The sequence below is a fragment of the Rhinatrema bivittatum genome, chromosome 19 (genome assembly GCF_901001135.1).
Source record: "Rhinatrema bivittatum chromosome 19, aRhiBiv1.1, whole genome shotgun sequence".
NCBI lineage: Eukaryota > Metazoa > Chordata > Amphibia > Gymnophiona > Rhinatrematidae > Rhinatrema > Rhinatrema bivittatum.
In genome coordinates this window covers 5225589-5242266 of record NC_042633.1, presented here as the reverse complement: position 1 = coordinate 5242266, position 16678 = coordinate 5225589, and the positions used below count along the sequence as shown (strand labels likewise).

General features: G+C 42.6%; 1 protein-coding gene across 1 annotated transcript; it reads right to left on the bottom strand.

Annotated features, from left to right (window-relative positions):
- Positions 1–559: 559 nt before the first annotated feature.
- Positions 560–14944, bottom strand: LOC115081083 (vomeronasal type-2 receptor 26-like). Its single transcript, XM_029585594.1, has 6 exons — positions 14919–14944; positions 12485–12776; positions 10330–11154; positions 8763–8990; positions 2533–2656; positions 560–1470 (listed from the first exon to the last, which is right to left on the bottom strand). The coding sequence occupies exons 1-6, from the start codon at positions 14942–14944 to the stop codon at positions 560–562; spliced, it is 2406 nt and encodes an 801-aa protein (XP_029441454.1).
- Between the last annotated feature and the right edge of the window lie 1734 nt (positions 14945–16678).

The window sequence follows — 16678 nt, the reverse complement described above, 5'->3', positions numbered from 1 at the left end:
TGGATTCATTGAGTGATCAAAAATTAATAGACCTCTGATTCTTTACTCAATAAAAAAAAATGAACATCCCTAACATATTTATTGTTTGAGCTTTATTTCCATTCAGTCTAAGACATGAAAGACCTTGTTTATTTGCACCCACTCCCAGAACCATCTAGAGCTAAATGATCTGAAAAAGATTGCTAAGATTGTTTCCAGCATTTTAGCCATTTTGATCATCATTATCAAAAGCTAAAAGCTATTGGGACTGGTTACATTGAATAGAACTGGCTAAAAACAAAGTTGCCACAAAATCCATTTTATTTGTTCATTTGACCAAAGAACCAACAAGAAATAATTTAATGTAAATGATTATGAAAGAGCATATTGTCATATTGAGAATTCCATCTTTAACACACTATATGATATCTCAATTAATTAGCCTCATTTATAAGAGATCTCTCCTGACTTTTTGATATTGAGCATAATTACTTGAGCCATCCAGTCCATGAGGTTAAAAGTTCTTTATCCATTGTGCCAAACCAATAGACCTTTCAGTTTCTGCCATGTAACACAGAATTTATATCCGTGTTGCATTTCTCCCTACTAAGTTATCCTTGGTGTTCATCTCTGGATGTAGAAGAATAATGTAACACTTGGGGAGAAAGATTAACAGAAGCAGCCCTGCACCAGAGGATAGGATGGCGAAGATCTCCACTGCGACCAAGTACTTCCCTTGTGTACTGAGATAAGCAGGAATGAAAGACAGCCAGACGCTCACAAAGACCAGCATGCTGAAGGTGATAAACTTGGCCTCATTGAAGCTGTCAGGCAATGTCCTAGCCAGGAAGGCCACAATGAAGCTAATGATGGCCAGGAAGCCCATATATCCCAGCATACAGTAGAAGAGTATGGTCAACCCATCATTGCATTCAGCAATTATCTTCTCTCTTTCTGTTCTGGTGTTATTCTCTGGAAAAGGAGGGTGGCTTGAAATCCAATAAGTGCAGATAAGTAGTTGAATGAGGAAACAGAAAAGAACAATAAGATTGGGTATCTTTGGCCCCACCCATTTTCTGAGGTGATTGTGGGGGTTGACAGCCTTAAAGGCAATGACCACCGTAACAGTTTTTGCCAGTATACAAGCAACACTGATTGTAAAGATGAGACCAAAGGAAGGCTGACGAACTATGCAGGTAAGCTTCATGGGTAAGCCAACAAATGTTAAAGAGCAGAGGAAACAGAGAGCAAGGGAACAGAGGAGGAGATAGCTAAGACCCTGGTTGTTGGCTCTCACAATTGGCGTGTCTTGGAACCGGACAAAGATGAAAAGGATGAGGACCGTAAGCAAGGATAGACTAATGGCAACAGCAGCCAATGCTGCTCCAAGGGGTTCCTGGAAGGATAAAAATTCAATGTCTTTTGGAAGGCACTTATCGCGACTCTCATTGGACCAGTGGTCTTCTAGACATTTCCAACATTCAGTTGTATCTGAAGCAGAGAAGAAACACAAGTCACAGCTCTCAAACTAATGACACAATCTGTTCATCTGTGCTATAACTGTAAAAGGCTTAAGAAATTCCATTTAATTAGTACATATTATTCCTGGCTAAAATTTAGCTGGATAATGACGTGGCATTCTGGGGGCAACAAGATGAGAATTAGAAGCCAAAATGTCCCAATTTTGCATTCTTTATTGTGGAAATGAATATCTTTAAAAAGCCCGACTCAGGCCGAGTTTCGCTCTCTCAGAATGGGGCTGCATCAGGGGCTCTACTTCATATAATAGGAATTTTCGATTAATTTCATAGAGTGTATAGAGAAGTATCACATGGTCGCTGGATAAAAGCGCCAGTCAGTGTACTGCTGTAGTCAATATTGTTGTAATTGATTACCAGACATTAATAGTCAATTCAACAGCACACTGTATCATTCGGTGCATCTCAGAATGTGTTATTCGCGTGTGCTAGAGCTTGAGCAGTTCGCGTAATCTAGCTTTGTCTTGATGCGTTCCATATTTAGATATGTCTTTAAGGAGCCTCCCAGTGAAATGCTGGCCATGTTGTTTTTCTTCTGTATTAGACAAATCCTAGGCATTGAGCAACTTTAGCCTTTAATCGTGCTTGCATTACAGATAAGGAACTGTTACAATATTGCACTATTATTCTGGGCACTAACCTCACATGTGAATTTTGCTGTTTTGAATAATCTTTGCTGGTTGTTGTTAATCTACATCATATAATCTGCAGGCATTTCTGACCAATGATTATATTCATAATGCTGATTGCCTGAAATTTAGACATGAGAGCCACAATCTTAAAACGTTTCCTCTGATGAATTAGCCTGACAAAATGTATTTGATTTGCTTTACTGAGGATTGATTTTGTTTGGATTATATTTCCCAACTTCTCCTGATAATTGTGATTGTTGTAACCAAAATGATTCAGACAGAGTCATCTATGACAAGCCTGGGGTATGCTACATGGTAGCCTTGGGAAGTCAAACACGCAGCGTTTCACAATCTGTCTCACAGAAAGACAAGAGGTGACTCACCAGTTTCATTTGCTATTTCTCCAGGGGAGCAGGGGATGCAATCAAAGCAACAATTGGACTGCCCCATTCTGGCAGATTTCCTGTATCCAACAGAGCAGCTCTCACTGCAGACAGAACGAGGTGTCTGTGGAATAGAAAAAGGATTACAGATTAGAGATTAAAAGAATAGAAAAAGGATTAGAAATTAAAGTATTATAAGAACATAAGAACATAAGAAATTGCCATGCTGGGTCAGACCAAGGGTCCATCAAGCCCAGCATCCTGTTTCCAACAGAGGCCAAAACCAGGCCACAAGAACCTGGCAAGTACCCAAACACCAAGAAGATCCTATGCTACTGATGCCAGTAATAGCAGAGGCCATTCCCTAAGGCAGAGCTTTCCAAACTTTTCATGTTGGTGACACACCTTTTAGACAAACATAATTTCACGACACGGTAATTCAATCTACTAGTAAACCAGAGGTTAAAGGTTAAACGAACGAAACATATTTCGACAAATTATGTATGTTTCCTTAAATATATACATAAATAAAATGTTTCACGACACAACCTATCTCATGAAAACCTTAAATTTATATTAAAAATATATATTCCAAGATTGTTATAATTTATGAGAAACAATAATAAAACAAATTGTCTGTCCCCCACACACTCATCTCTCTCCTCCCCCCAGCACATGTCTGGCCCCCACACACTCATATCTCTCCCCCTCAAGCACATGCCTGTCCCCCCAGCACGTATGCCCCCCACTCACTCATCTCTCTCTCCCCAGCACATGTCTGGCCCCCACACTCATGTACCTCGTCTTTTTGATTGATGCCAGTTAAGTGCTTCACTCCCTTCCATGATCACCAGACACTGCTGCTTGCAGTCAGTACTCCTCATGGCCAGGCCTCATCGGCAGCAGCAGCCAATGCAAGGATGGCTGGGCTCGTTCCACCCACCAAGCCCCCCCAAAAAACGCGATTGACAGCAAAAATCACCCAATAATAAGCAACCCATAAACTGAAAAAAAAAAGTGAATCTCTAGAAAAAGAAAGCCCAAACTCGCATCAGAGTTGACCGGGCTTGCGCGACACACCTGCACACTGCAGGCGACACACTAACGTGTCCCGACACACAGTTTGGAAAGCTCTGCCCTAAGGGGTAGAGTTTTAAAAATTATGCCCTCACGTACTTTTGTTCGCGCACCAAGCGCAAACAAATGTAAGCTGGATTTTAATAGATACGCGCATAGCCGCGCGTATCCTTTAAAATCCGGGGATGGCGCAGGCAAGGCTGCCCAAAATCGGCAGGCTGCATGCACCGAGCCGCGCAGCCTGCCTCCGTTCCCCCCCCCCCCCCGCACCTTCCCCTCCCTTCCCCTACCTAACCCACACCCCCAGCCCTATGTAAACCCCCCACTTTTGTTAGAAAAGTTACGCCTGCCTGAGGCAGGCGTGGCCGGCGCACGATTCCCCGGCTCGGGAGTGGTTTCAGAGGCCTCGGTCATGCCCCCGAAACGCCCCCGGGCCGGAACCACGCCCTCGTCCCTGCCCCTGGATAATGCGCCGCCGCAGCACACCCCCCCCCGACACGCCTCCCCAGGAAAGCCCCGGACTTCTGCAGGTCCCGGGGCTTGCGCCCGCCGCCGAGCCTATTCAACATAGGCTCAGCGCGCGCAGGGGGAACTTGGGGCAGGGTTTCGGGGGGTACGTGTGTACCCCTTTGAAAATCTGCCCCTAAGTCAACTTGATTAATAGCAGTTAATGGACTTCTCCTCCAAGAACTTATCCAAATTTTTTTTGAATCCAGCTGCACTAACCACATCCTCTGGCAACAAATTCCAGAGCTTAATTGTGCATTGAGTGAAAAAGAATTTTCTCTGATTAGTCGTAAATGTGTTACTTGCTAACTTCATGACGTGCTCCCTAGTCCTTCTATTATCCAAAAGTGTAAATAACTGATTCACCTCTACTCGTTCAAGACCTCTCATGATCTTAAAGACCTCTATCATATCCCCCCTCAGCCGTCTCTTCTCCAAGTTGAACAGCCCTAACCTCTTCAGCCTTTCGTCATAGGGGAGTTATTTCATCCCCTTTATCATTTTGGTTGCCCTTCTCTGTACCTTCTCCATTGCAACTATATCTTTTTTGAGATGCGGCGACCAGAATTGTACACAGTATTCAAGGTGCGGTCTCACCATGGAGCGATATAGAGGCATTATGACATTTTCCGTTTCCCTTCCTAGTAATTCCTAACATTCTATTTGCTTTTTTTGACTGCCGCAGCACATTGAGCCGACGATTTGAAAGTATTATCCACTATGATGCCTAGATCTTTTTCCTGGGTGGTAGCTCCTAATATGGAACCCAACATCGTTATTTTTCCCTATATGTATAAAACTTTTGTTAAAATAGTTTTTCATGCAAGTTGACAAAAGTTTTTGCATGAACATTAAAATGGGTCTTAATGTTCTATGAAAAATATTATATTGAGTGAATATAAACATTTGTTCGCAATAGCATAATAAATGTTGACAGATAAAGACCAAAATGGTCCATCCAGTATGCCCAGCAAGGTGTTTAGGGTTCTAATTGTTGCTTCATTCAGGTTATCCTAAACATAAAAGGCCCTATCCAAGTCATAAAAGCAGATGATGACCAGACTTTTGCCTCCTAGTATTATTTATTCATTCTCTCTCGGGGTGATGAGAGGGACTACCTCAGCTGTAGGAGCACAAGAATGGAATATCCATGCCCTAAACTCCTCTTGTGTGACCTTCATCAAATGTTGTTGAAGTAATGCAAATAGCAAAATCATATCTTTACTTTAAGATATGCCCAGATGATCCCTTGAATATAGCTATAGCTGGTTGTAATTGCTGCTATGTGCAGGTTACTGCCATGTCAGAAATGTTACATTTAAATTTACCATAGGCATCCTGGGTCTTCTTTTCCATTCTCTAGCCACTCTAGATATATATGGGGGAAAAGTCAGTATGGTTTTAGTAATGGGAAGTTTTGCATTACCAATATTTAAATTTTTTTTGAAGGTGTAAATAAACATGTAGATAAAGGAGATCCAATTGATGTAGTATATCTGAATTTTGAATATGCATTTGACAAAACCCCTCATCATGGTATAAAACACACTGTCCTACTGTGGAAGGAAAAATGGTTAAAAGAAATTAACATAGCACAGAACTAAACATTCAAATGGAGAAATGGAGAAATGTCATTGGTAGAGAACCAGTTTTACATATTCATAAATGATCTGGAAAAGGGAAAAATGAGTGAGGTTATCAGATTTGCAGATGACAAAATTACTTAAGTTGCTAAAACAACAGTGGACTGGGATGAATGCAGAAGGACCTTGTGGAACTAGGAGACTGGGCTTCTGGATGGCAGATGACATTTAATTTGGAAAAGTGCAAAATGTTGCGCATAGAGAAAAATAATCCCAGCTACTTTTCGGAGTCATCACTGAGGGGAAGAAACTTGGAGTTCATGGGGACAACAAATTGAAATCCTCAGCTCAGTGTGCAGTAGGCTTGTGCAATCATTTCAAACTAATTTAAAAAACACAATGATTAAGGGCAATTCGTTTCATTTGGGGGGCCCGCATACAAACTGGGGGCTTCCCAAATGAAACAAACCTTACTCGTTGTATTGGTTGGAAAGAAATGCTTCAGGCCTAGGCCTAAGCTCGATGCTGGGGCCTAGCCTGGAGGCTGGGTCCTAATGCCTGGGTCTCGGTCTAGGGTAAGGCACATGCCTCGAAGTTCTGATGAAGTGGTCCTCTTCTGTCTTCCTTCTTCGTAAACTGATGCCGTGCGTTGGGGTTGAGCTGGACTTAACTAACTCCGGTGCAGTCACCCCAGTGGATGGTGCCATTTTGATGTACAGCATTGTATGGAGATAAAGGGACACTCAGGGAAGATAAGGCTATAACAGAAAAGCTAAATGAATTATTTACTTCGGTCCATACTGAGGAGGGCATTGGTACATAGGACACATTCTTTGAGGGTGAGAATTTAGAGGAACTGAAACAAATCACAGTGAAAATGTGATAGAGCAAACTGACAAACTGGATTGGATTCTACACAGTAAGAACTAAAAGATGAAATTACAGGTTTATTATTAGTAATCTCTAACTTCTCATTCAAATCAGCTATGATATCTGAGGACTGGAGAGTGGCCAACATAAGATACATTTATAAAAAATGTTCCAGGGCTTATGTGGGAAACTACAGACCAGTGAGTGTGACATCAGTATTGGGTAAAACATTAGAAACTATTCTGAAGAACAAAATTACTGACAATATGGATAGTCACAGATTAATGGGGCGGAGTAACAAGATTTTAGGAGAGGGAAGCCTTGTCTTACAAATCTATTTGTTTTGGAAGAAATGAATAAATATTTGTACAAGGGCGAGTCGGTTGATACAGTGTGTCTATATTTTAAAAAGGCTTTTGACAAAGTCCCTCATGAGAGGCTCAGAAAATTAAAGAGTAATTGGATAGGAGGCAATGTACTACTGTGGATTGATAACTTACATAAGAACATGCCATACTGGGTCAGACCAAGGGTCTTTCAAGCCCAGCATCCTGTTTCCAACAGTGGCCAATCCAGGCCATAAGAGCCTGGCAAGTACCCAAAAATTAAGTCTATTTCATGTTACCATTGCTAGTAATAGCAGTGGCTATTTTCTAAGTCAACTTAATTAATAGCAGGTAATGGACTTCTCCTCCAAGAACTTATCCAATTCTTTTTTAAACACAGCTATACTTGTTGCACTAACCACATTCTCTGGCAACAAATTCCAGAGTTTAATGGTGCTTTGAGTGAAGAAGAACTTTCTCCGATTAGTTTTAAATGTGCCACATGCTAACTTCATGGAGTGCCCCTTAGTCTTTCTATTATCTGAAAGACTAAATAACCGATTCACATCTGCCTGTTCTAGACCTCTCATGATTTTAAACACCTCTATCATATCCCCCCTCAGCCGTCTCTTCTCCAAGCTGAAAAGTCCTAACCTATTTAGCCTTTCCTCATAGAGGAGCTGTTCCATTCCCCTTATCATTTTGGTCGCCCTTCTCTGTACCTTCTTCATCGCAATTATATCTTTTTTGAGATGTGGCGACCAGAATTGTACGTAGTATTCAAGGCGGGGTCTCACCATGGTGCGATAGAGAAGTATTATGACATTTTCTGTTTTATTTACCATTCCCTTCCTAATAATTCCCAACATTCTGTTTGCTTTTTTGACTGCCGCAGCACACTGAACCGACAATTTCAATGTGTTATCCACTATGACGCCTTGATTTCTTTCTTGGGTGGTAGCACCTAATATGGAACCTAACATTGTGTAACTATAGCATGGGTTATTTTTCCCTATATGCATCACCTTGCATTTATCCACATTAAATTTCATTTGCCATTTCGATGTCAAATTTTCCAGTCTCACAAGGTCTTCCTGCAATTTATCACAATCTGTTTGTGATTTAACTACTCTGAACAATTTTGTATCATCTGCAAATTTGATAACCTCACTCGTCGTATTTCTTTCCAGATCATTTATAAATATATTGAAAAGTAAGGGTCCCAATACAGATCCCTGAGGCACTCCACTGGCCACTCCCTTCCACTGAGAAAATTGCCCATTTAATCCTACTCTCTGTTTCCTGTCTTTTAACCAGTTTGTAATCCACGAAAGGACATTGCCACCTGTACCATGACTTTTTACTTTTCCTAGAAGTCTCTCATGAGGAACTTTATCAAACACCTTCTGAAAATTCAAGTACACTACATCTACCGGTTCACCTTTATCCACATGTTTATTAACTCCTTCAAAAAAGTGAAGCAGATTTGTGAGGCAAGACTGGCCTTGGGTAAAGCCATGCTGACTTTGTTCCATTAAACCATGTCTTTCTATATGTTCTGTGATTTTGGTGCTTAGAACACTTTCCACTATTTTTCCTGGCACTGAAGTCAGGCTAACTGGTCTGTAGTTTCCCAGATCACCCCTGGAGCCCTTTTTAAATATTGGGGTTACATTAGCTATCCTCCAGTCTTCAGGTACAATGGATGATTTTAATGATAGGTTACAAACTTTTCCAGATGTTGCAGAAATCAAAGCCTTGGGTAGAAAGATGTATTGTTCCAAATGCATTCTTGCAATCTTTTGCATTGTTTTCACACCTGATTTTTCCAAATTCTTTAATGCATCGCATAACCTTCACTGCTCACCTGATTGTAGTTTTGGTTCCATACGATGGCAGTGATGTTCAGAACTGTTTTCTCCCCTGGGGATTTCCTGGAATCATATCTACCAACTTTTACTACTTTGCTGGTATCATCTGTACCTATTTGTATATTCATGATGTCGTAGACAGGCGGCACATCTCCATTCACATCAAAGAATATTTCCTCTCCAGAGTCTATTGTGAAATGCACATCCCACAGATAACGGAGAACCTATTGGAAAAGAATTATGCTGAATATGTAAATAATCTCTGATTCAGGAATGCTGATCTTATTAATTGCCCCAGCCTTCCATTTTATTTTGATCATCCCCTCAGCAGTCCCACCCCTTCATCTAGGGCAATCCTCTCAATTTAGTGAACCTGAAAATGCTTATTCAGTCCTGTTTTTATCACATCGAATGCCTGGAGTTGTCACTCTGATTTCCCTAAGTAACAAGGTTTATATGTCCATGGATGTAAATGGACTAAACCAGGACTGAATTGACTTCAGAGAGGTGACAAGTATCATCCCTTCCGTTATCTCCTTCTTCTTACAGATGAGCACCATCGCAAATCAGAGGAATAATCAGAGAGCAGTAGGGCTTATTTTCCTTGTGTTTTCCTTTCCTCTAACTCATGGAATGAACTTTCATAATAAACATATATTGGATTGCTGGATAAATGAGATATGGACACGGGGGGACAGAGAACCCTGATACAACAAGATAGTCTACAAGTAAGTAACATCTGTGAATGGAGTCAGAAGGGGATATCACACTGCAAGTTTTTCAATGGTGCCAAATAAAGCTGAGGATGAGCCTCACTGATTCAGAGTTTTAAATTATCATTTTCAAATAGTGCATTTTCGAAGCCAATTGGATTCAGATTCCCTTTGGAAGTTTCTTTTAATAGGAAGTACCAAATGTGTTTTGGCCTCTGTTGGAAACAGGATGCTGGGCTTGATGGACCCTTGGTCTGACCCAGCATGGCAATTTCTTATGTTCTTATGTGTTTAATATTCTTTTTTTCCATCTTGAGTCTAAGGGGAAAAAATAGTTTTGCCATACATGATACACAGTCATGGTACATCTGACCATGTATCACATTTCCTTCATTCATAACATTATAAACATTATATAAATAAAAATATGAATACTATTTTTACAAAGGAGGGTGTGATCTAGCTGCTCAAGATTTGACATATAAGTCAAGAGAACTGTAATGTTGCTACAAATTCTCTGTGTAACCCTTGAGATTTGTGCTTCTTTTCTAATCCTGGCTCAGTCATTGACTCCTGGGAGATCTTGAAAGTGTCACTTAGTATTTCTGCATATTAATACTAGCCATCAGGTCTGTCCATGGCCTTCTATGTTCCCTTGATCAGTATAATCAATTAATTATTTTAAATAATAGCTACGACAACATAGTGACATATTTTGGCCTATGGATGCTTTCATACAGTGTGAAAAAAAGGAATATGCAGTCCGCACATCTGTTCGAGTGATAGCATCATTGGTATCTTGCTTATATTTTAGCACTATTACAGTACCAGTAATTATTATAACAACTACCTTCCATGCTTTGACATTAGGAATTCTGATTCCTATACCAAAAGTGTCATCCTTGACTCCTTCCAAAATCATGTTGTGCAGAGCATGTGCATAAGCATAAACAGCCAGGTAAGCATGATAGGCAAGGCTTAAATCATTCAGCTGAAAGAGTGCTGGGTCCAGTGCTTTGAGATCTTCTTCTCCTGTGCATGGCAAGATGTCTTCCTCGAATGCCATGTTGTTCATGTTCTGTCCCTCCCATCGACACCCAAATGCTTTTTCCCAGAAGAGTTTGGTGAAGGGGTCCTGCGAGTATGCAGAAGGCCTCATGTGAAACAGGAAATCAGTGAAGCTAGGTATACTGCTGGTGGAGGCAGCAAACACCAGGCTGCCATTGAGCAGTCGCCATGATTCCCTGGTGAACATGTGTTGGCTGATGGTCAACTCTGATGAGAAGATCCAGACTCTGGAGGTGACATTCTGGAAAGAGAGGAGCTCCAGGATCGGCTTCAGATGTGTTTCATAGCAATCACACACAATAACATTCACTGAGGACTGACGAATCACTCCTGCCACCCTTGCCAGAATCTTGCTGGGGTAGCGGTTGTCAATCTTCTCCAGGAAGGCCACACAGCCACCATTCTCCACCACCTTCTGCAGTATCACCCTGCTGGTTAGCTCAGTGATGTCCGTGTTGGAAGTCAGAATCCCCACCCACGTCCAGTTGAATTGTCGGAGCAGTTCGGCTATGACCTGGGGCTGCAGGATATTCACAGGGATTGTGCGTAGAAAGGATGGGAACTGGAACTTATCGCTCAGCATTGGGTGCTCTGCTGAGTAGCTGATCTGAAAAAAAAAAAACAGCCTTTAGTCATCTCCCTGAATGGGGGTAGGGTAGGGGTGTTAAAATGTTATATTGTTTTTGTCTATAGTACAATGCTACTTTTCTAAGCTTCCTGATTTCATTCAGAAAGGAGGCCTATAAATGTTGTTAAATAAATGTATATAGTTATATTCATTACAAATTCAAATCAAATTCAATACAAAACCTTAACACTCATCCACAAAAAACTCAACAACAAGATGAACTTGCTAAACACATCCCTACACCTCTTCACCCCCAAAGGACTCTCTGGTCCACAGAATCAGGGCTCTTCACTGTCCCCCCCCCCCCCCCCCCCCCCCCCCCCCCAAAGCAGTCAGGCAACATGCCATATCAGTAGCAGGACCCACCCTATGGAACTCCCTTCCACCACAACTCAGAACCGAACCATCAACTCAATCCTTCAAAAAACATCTCAAAACATGGCTCTTCCTGAAAGCCTTGCCCACCCCACCCACACCTACTGGAGTTCCATGAACCCAGTAGAGGAGTCCGAACTAATCTTCGCTGATAAATAGAATTCCACTAGACTCGAAACTCTACCCTCTCGCCCATTGTGTCCAGCTGATCCCTCACCCTTAATTATGTACATAAATGTAACATAAGTAACTATCAATGGTCTCAGTAACTAACACAAATAACTCACAATGGTCTCTTTAATTAACTTTAATATCAAACTAAAACAAATTTAATTCATAATGTTTAAGCTCAACTTCAATTAAGTCATCATGTCCAAGCTGTCAAGCCACCAAGTTATCAGCACACTTTGTAAAAATTATTTGCCTGTTAAGTATTCTAAGTCACTCTGTAAAAATAAGTTAAGCACTCTAAGTTATTAAGCTTTCCAAATTACTCTGTATCTCCTAAGTTGTTAAGTTCTCCATGTTAGCCTATAAAAATAAGCAGCCCATGTCTTATTTGCCTTCTCAGTTTCATGTGAACCAATGTGATATCTCGATCTAACGTCGGTATATAAGAACAAATAAATAAATAAATAAAATACATAAATATGTACATGCAACTTTACATGCAGCCTGCACATCCATCCAAGAAATAACTTATCTATCTACATCTATAGAGATTCTTAGAGATTCTTATTTATAGATATAAAGCCCTTTGTCCAACTTTAAGCATTTAAATTCCTTCTAGGGATGTACATTCAATTGAAGTTAATGTGTAAAATGTGAAAACTGAGCCTTTATTCAGAAAGAAGTGATGATTTCACAGACAAAATGGAGTCAAGAGGTAACATACCAGGTCATTGACAAAGACAGGGAAAGAGGAATATCATACCTGTGGGATCCTATAAACCCCTAGTATCCTGGCCATAACCTCAGAGACCGCAGAGAAAATGTCCCCGATGATGCCTGCAAGAGATGGATGATCCTCACATTCATAATTTGGGAGTGCTTGATTCCACCCAGACAGTAGTAGGAGAGTGTCCCGCAGTGCAACAACTTCTGAAAGACAAGAGTCCAAGATCTGGAAGCCCAGGGTGTGGTTTGGCAGCAGTCGTTGGTTCTGGTTAATTTCTTCCACGGCAAACAAGACGGCCAGTAAATCACGATAATACCGAGTCTGAAATCTGTTAGGAATACGTCAGCCTTCTGTCATCATGTTTCACCATTGGGAAGATGCTGTGCCATCAGAATCCTCCCTTCCTTCTGATAATCCTAAAACCTTTCCATGAATCCCAACATGGATCAAATATTTCTGGTACTCATAGAAGTGGGGTCCTATGATAGAGATGTCATGTGTGCATTTTTAAGGGCAATTTTCAAAAGCCTTTCTGGCTCATATAGGATGATGTACACTTGCACATGTGTTTTTTGAAAAACATCCTACCCTTAAACTTCCTAAAAATAGGTGCGTAGATCCACAGTATGCTTCATTGCTTACTTTTAGCTGGGTTATGGGAGATGATCCTCAAGGCATGTTTTTGGGCAGGATTAGCAAATAGTGAACCTATTTGCTAATCCCAACCAAATTTAGCCTGCACGAAAAAACAGGTAGGAATGTGCAGGGGTAAAAAATTCTGTTTGTTTTCCCGTTTGTTTTCGTGGGACCTTTTCTCCATGAATTTCAATTTGTTTAATGTTTAATTCATTTTTTTTGTTTAAAAAAAAAAAAAAGAATCAAACATAAAAAAAAAAAAAGCCAAAACAAACCAAAAAAAAGGAAACAGCATCTCCTGACACCACCACCCATCCCTCCTGCCAGGAAAAACGCTAGGGCCAGGATCCCCTCTTGCCCCACTTACGTGGTCTCGCAAAGATCCGCTGGCAAGGCTGCACCAGACTGAAGCCTCAGCCTTGCATTGGCCAAAGCCTTGGTAGGTTGCTGCGACCTTGGCCTAGGCTCTATGCAATGGCAAAGTTTAGAGGCCTGGTCCTGACACCTCAGCCTAGGCCCAATCCTGGAGCCTAAACCAGATACCTAAACCAGAGGCCAGGTCCCTACACCTGGGCCTCGGCCAAGACCCAGGCCTGAGGCTGGGGCCTAATCCGGTGGCTGGTCTCAAAGCCTGGGCTTCGGCCTAAGCCAGGGCCTGGGACCAGGCCAGATGTTGCGGCCCAGCCCAGAGGCCAGGTCCTGATGTTGGTTCCTCGTCCCAAACCTGGGCCTTGGGCTAAGATCAGGCTGAGGCTTGGAAGTCAGGCCTCGGAGGTCCTCTTCTTAGGTCTTTCTTCTAATGATTCCATCCACTGGGATCGCACCATAGTAAATTAACTTTGGCACTTCTTCCTCTACAGAGGGAGAAATTTTGCTGTATGGTAATGGTTCCAGGCCAGGCTGCAGTACCACACTTGGGCCCAGATCCTGGCCTAGGCTGAGGTCCAGGCCTTAGAAACCAGACTTTGGGTAGAGCTGGGTTCCAACATGTCAGCCTGGGTCTGGGCCAAGGAATCAGCATCAGAACCCGGCCTCTAGGCTGGGAAGCAGCATTGGGCCTGGTCCCAGGCCCTGGCTTAGGCCAAGGGCCAGATGTCGGGACCTGGCTTTGCCGAGCTTTAGATATCAGAGAGATCACATAAGCAATTTTTCAGGGGGTTCTGGGCCTTTGCTTGGGTCTCAGCCTAGGCCCCAGTGTCAGCTGGGCCTAGACTGAGACCCCAGTGTCACACTTGGGCCTAGGCCATGGCCCTTGCTTTGGACCTTGGCCTATGCCCTAGGCGAGGCCCTGGCTTCAAGCCTAAGCTAAAGCCCCAGTATCACATTTGGGCATAGGCCGTGGCCCCTGCTTTGGGCATTGGCCTATGGCCTAGGCGAGGCCCTGGCCTCGGGCTTAGGCTTAGGCCCGACCAGAAGTTTTAAAAAAATTAAACAAATACGATTCAAGTGATTCATGGGGCTCCTCAATTCATTTTGTGGCCCTCTGAATGAAACTAATTGACCCTTATTTGTTCTGTTTTGCAAATTCGTTTAAAAGAATGCACATCCCTAAAAACAGGTGCAAGTGTCCATGGGTACTTTGTGTAGGATCAGTTTTCAAATGGAAGGCCCTTGCAAATATTTCTTTAGAAATTGTTTGCTATGACTGCAGGCTCAAAAATTCTATGGCCTTTTCACTTAGACTGTTTTGAAAATTGCCCTTAAGATTTGTTTAGCTATTGGAATAAATGAACCTTTTGAGGATTGACATTTTTTTATTCTATCAATTATTTTAAGTTTTTAAAATGAATGTGCATGTAACAATTAAAAAATGGCCTTGCTTTACCCTTGTTACCTCTGTCTTCTGTGTTTAATTTCCATGACTCTGTGTCTAATATATGCTAAATGTTATATCTGGCTTTTTCAGAGGCAGTGGTAGTACTTGTAACATTCCACCACTTTGCCCACATATACACTAATTTCCTACTCCATCTCCATGACTCCGTATTGCAAACATGGGCTGTATGAAGGTAGGAAGCAATTCTGACATGGCACTCTTGTGACAGCATGAGATTAGTACCTCTTTTCCTGCCAGCAAGGACTATACAGGTGGCTAAGAGAAGCCTGAGGGATTGAGGTGGCCTTGTTGTATCAGGGAAGAAATGGGGAATTTGGATCTGGGTGGTCTTGTTGGTGCATTGGGGGGGGGGGGGGGGGAGGGGGCATCGTTGACCCGGCAGCCTTGAGGTTGTGCCACCAGTAGGATCAACATTTGGTCAGCCTTATTATGTGGCTGTGGGGAGGACAGATCAGTTTCCAGGGAGGGGGACCAGGGGATCCAGGCGTGGTCTTGTGTCACTGGCCAATCAGGGCTGTGAGGGTGGCAATCACTATGGGCTTGTTTTTATTATTGTGTTGGGTGGAAATCCTCTGGGTGTCGAGAGATCTGGATTCAAGTGACCTTGGTGTGTCAGGGTGAGCTGGGGAGAAGGGTGAGGGGTGTGTATTGGCAGACATCATTATATTATGGCAGTGAGGGGTCTGAGGTATGGGTGGGTTTGTTGTTATTTGGGTTGATATTTGGAAAAGGATGCAGTCTGGCTTGCTATTTTGGTTGGGGTGTATGTGTGTGTGTGTGTGTGTGTGTGTGTGTGTGTGTATGTGTGTGTGAGAAAAAGGCTAGCATACTAACCCTGTCATGCATGTCAGGCACAGCATACTAGCTCATTCCACCCCCCCCCCCCCCCAACCTGGTGCACCACTAGTTTTAGAAGTCACTCTAACACTCATGGGTTTAAGTTGAGGAAGTCATCCAAATTTGTAGATTTGTATGCACAAAACTATGCATAATCTTTGCTCATACTTTATCCCCAGACAATTTTCCCCGTGTTTTGTTTCTCAACAGTGAAGTAGATTATTCATTTAACAAACAAAGAAAAATACTTGCATACAGAAATTAAAGTATACTGGTGCTTTGGAAGTGGGTAATACCTTTAACTGGATTTGAAAGAGGCATTCCCAGGGCTGTTTTTAGGTCAGGGGATTAAGCAGCGTGCATATATGAACCATTTCACCCCTGATTTGCCCCCCACCCCCACTGCCTACCTGTCTAGTGGCATTTAAGGTTCCTGGATGTCTTGTGACCCAATGGATTCACTCCAATAGGCTGCTGTAAGACCACGGTTAACAACTTCCGCAGTCTTTGGACACCAAAGCTTCTTCTTTTGTTCTGGAAACGTGAGGACGGGGGATCGGGAGTTACCAACACATCCTGGTTGCGGGTGGTTATAGCTGCCGAAACATGGGCTCGACCCAACTGCACTGGTTCTTCTCCAGGAGAAACAAGGTCCTCTGACAGAAGGAGAGGGTCGGAAACACGACCATCTTGTCTTGCATGGCTCTCCCAGGCTCGTTCCTGGAGACTCCGATCAATCTTACCTGTGAGGTTTATAAGGGCCTCAAGGGAAGTGGGGAGTTCCCGGGCTGCCAGTTTGTCCTTGATCTGTGGAGATAATCCTTCCAGGAGCATGGCATTAACACAGTTCCCCTGCCAATTTAACTCAATAGCCATGGTACGAAACTCTATAGCGTATTCGCCGAGGGACCGAGACCCTT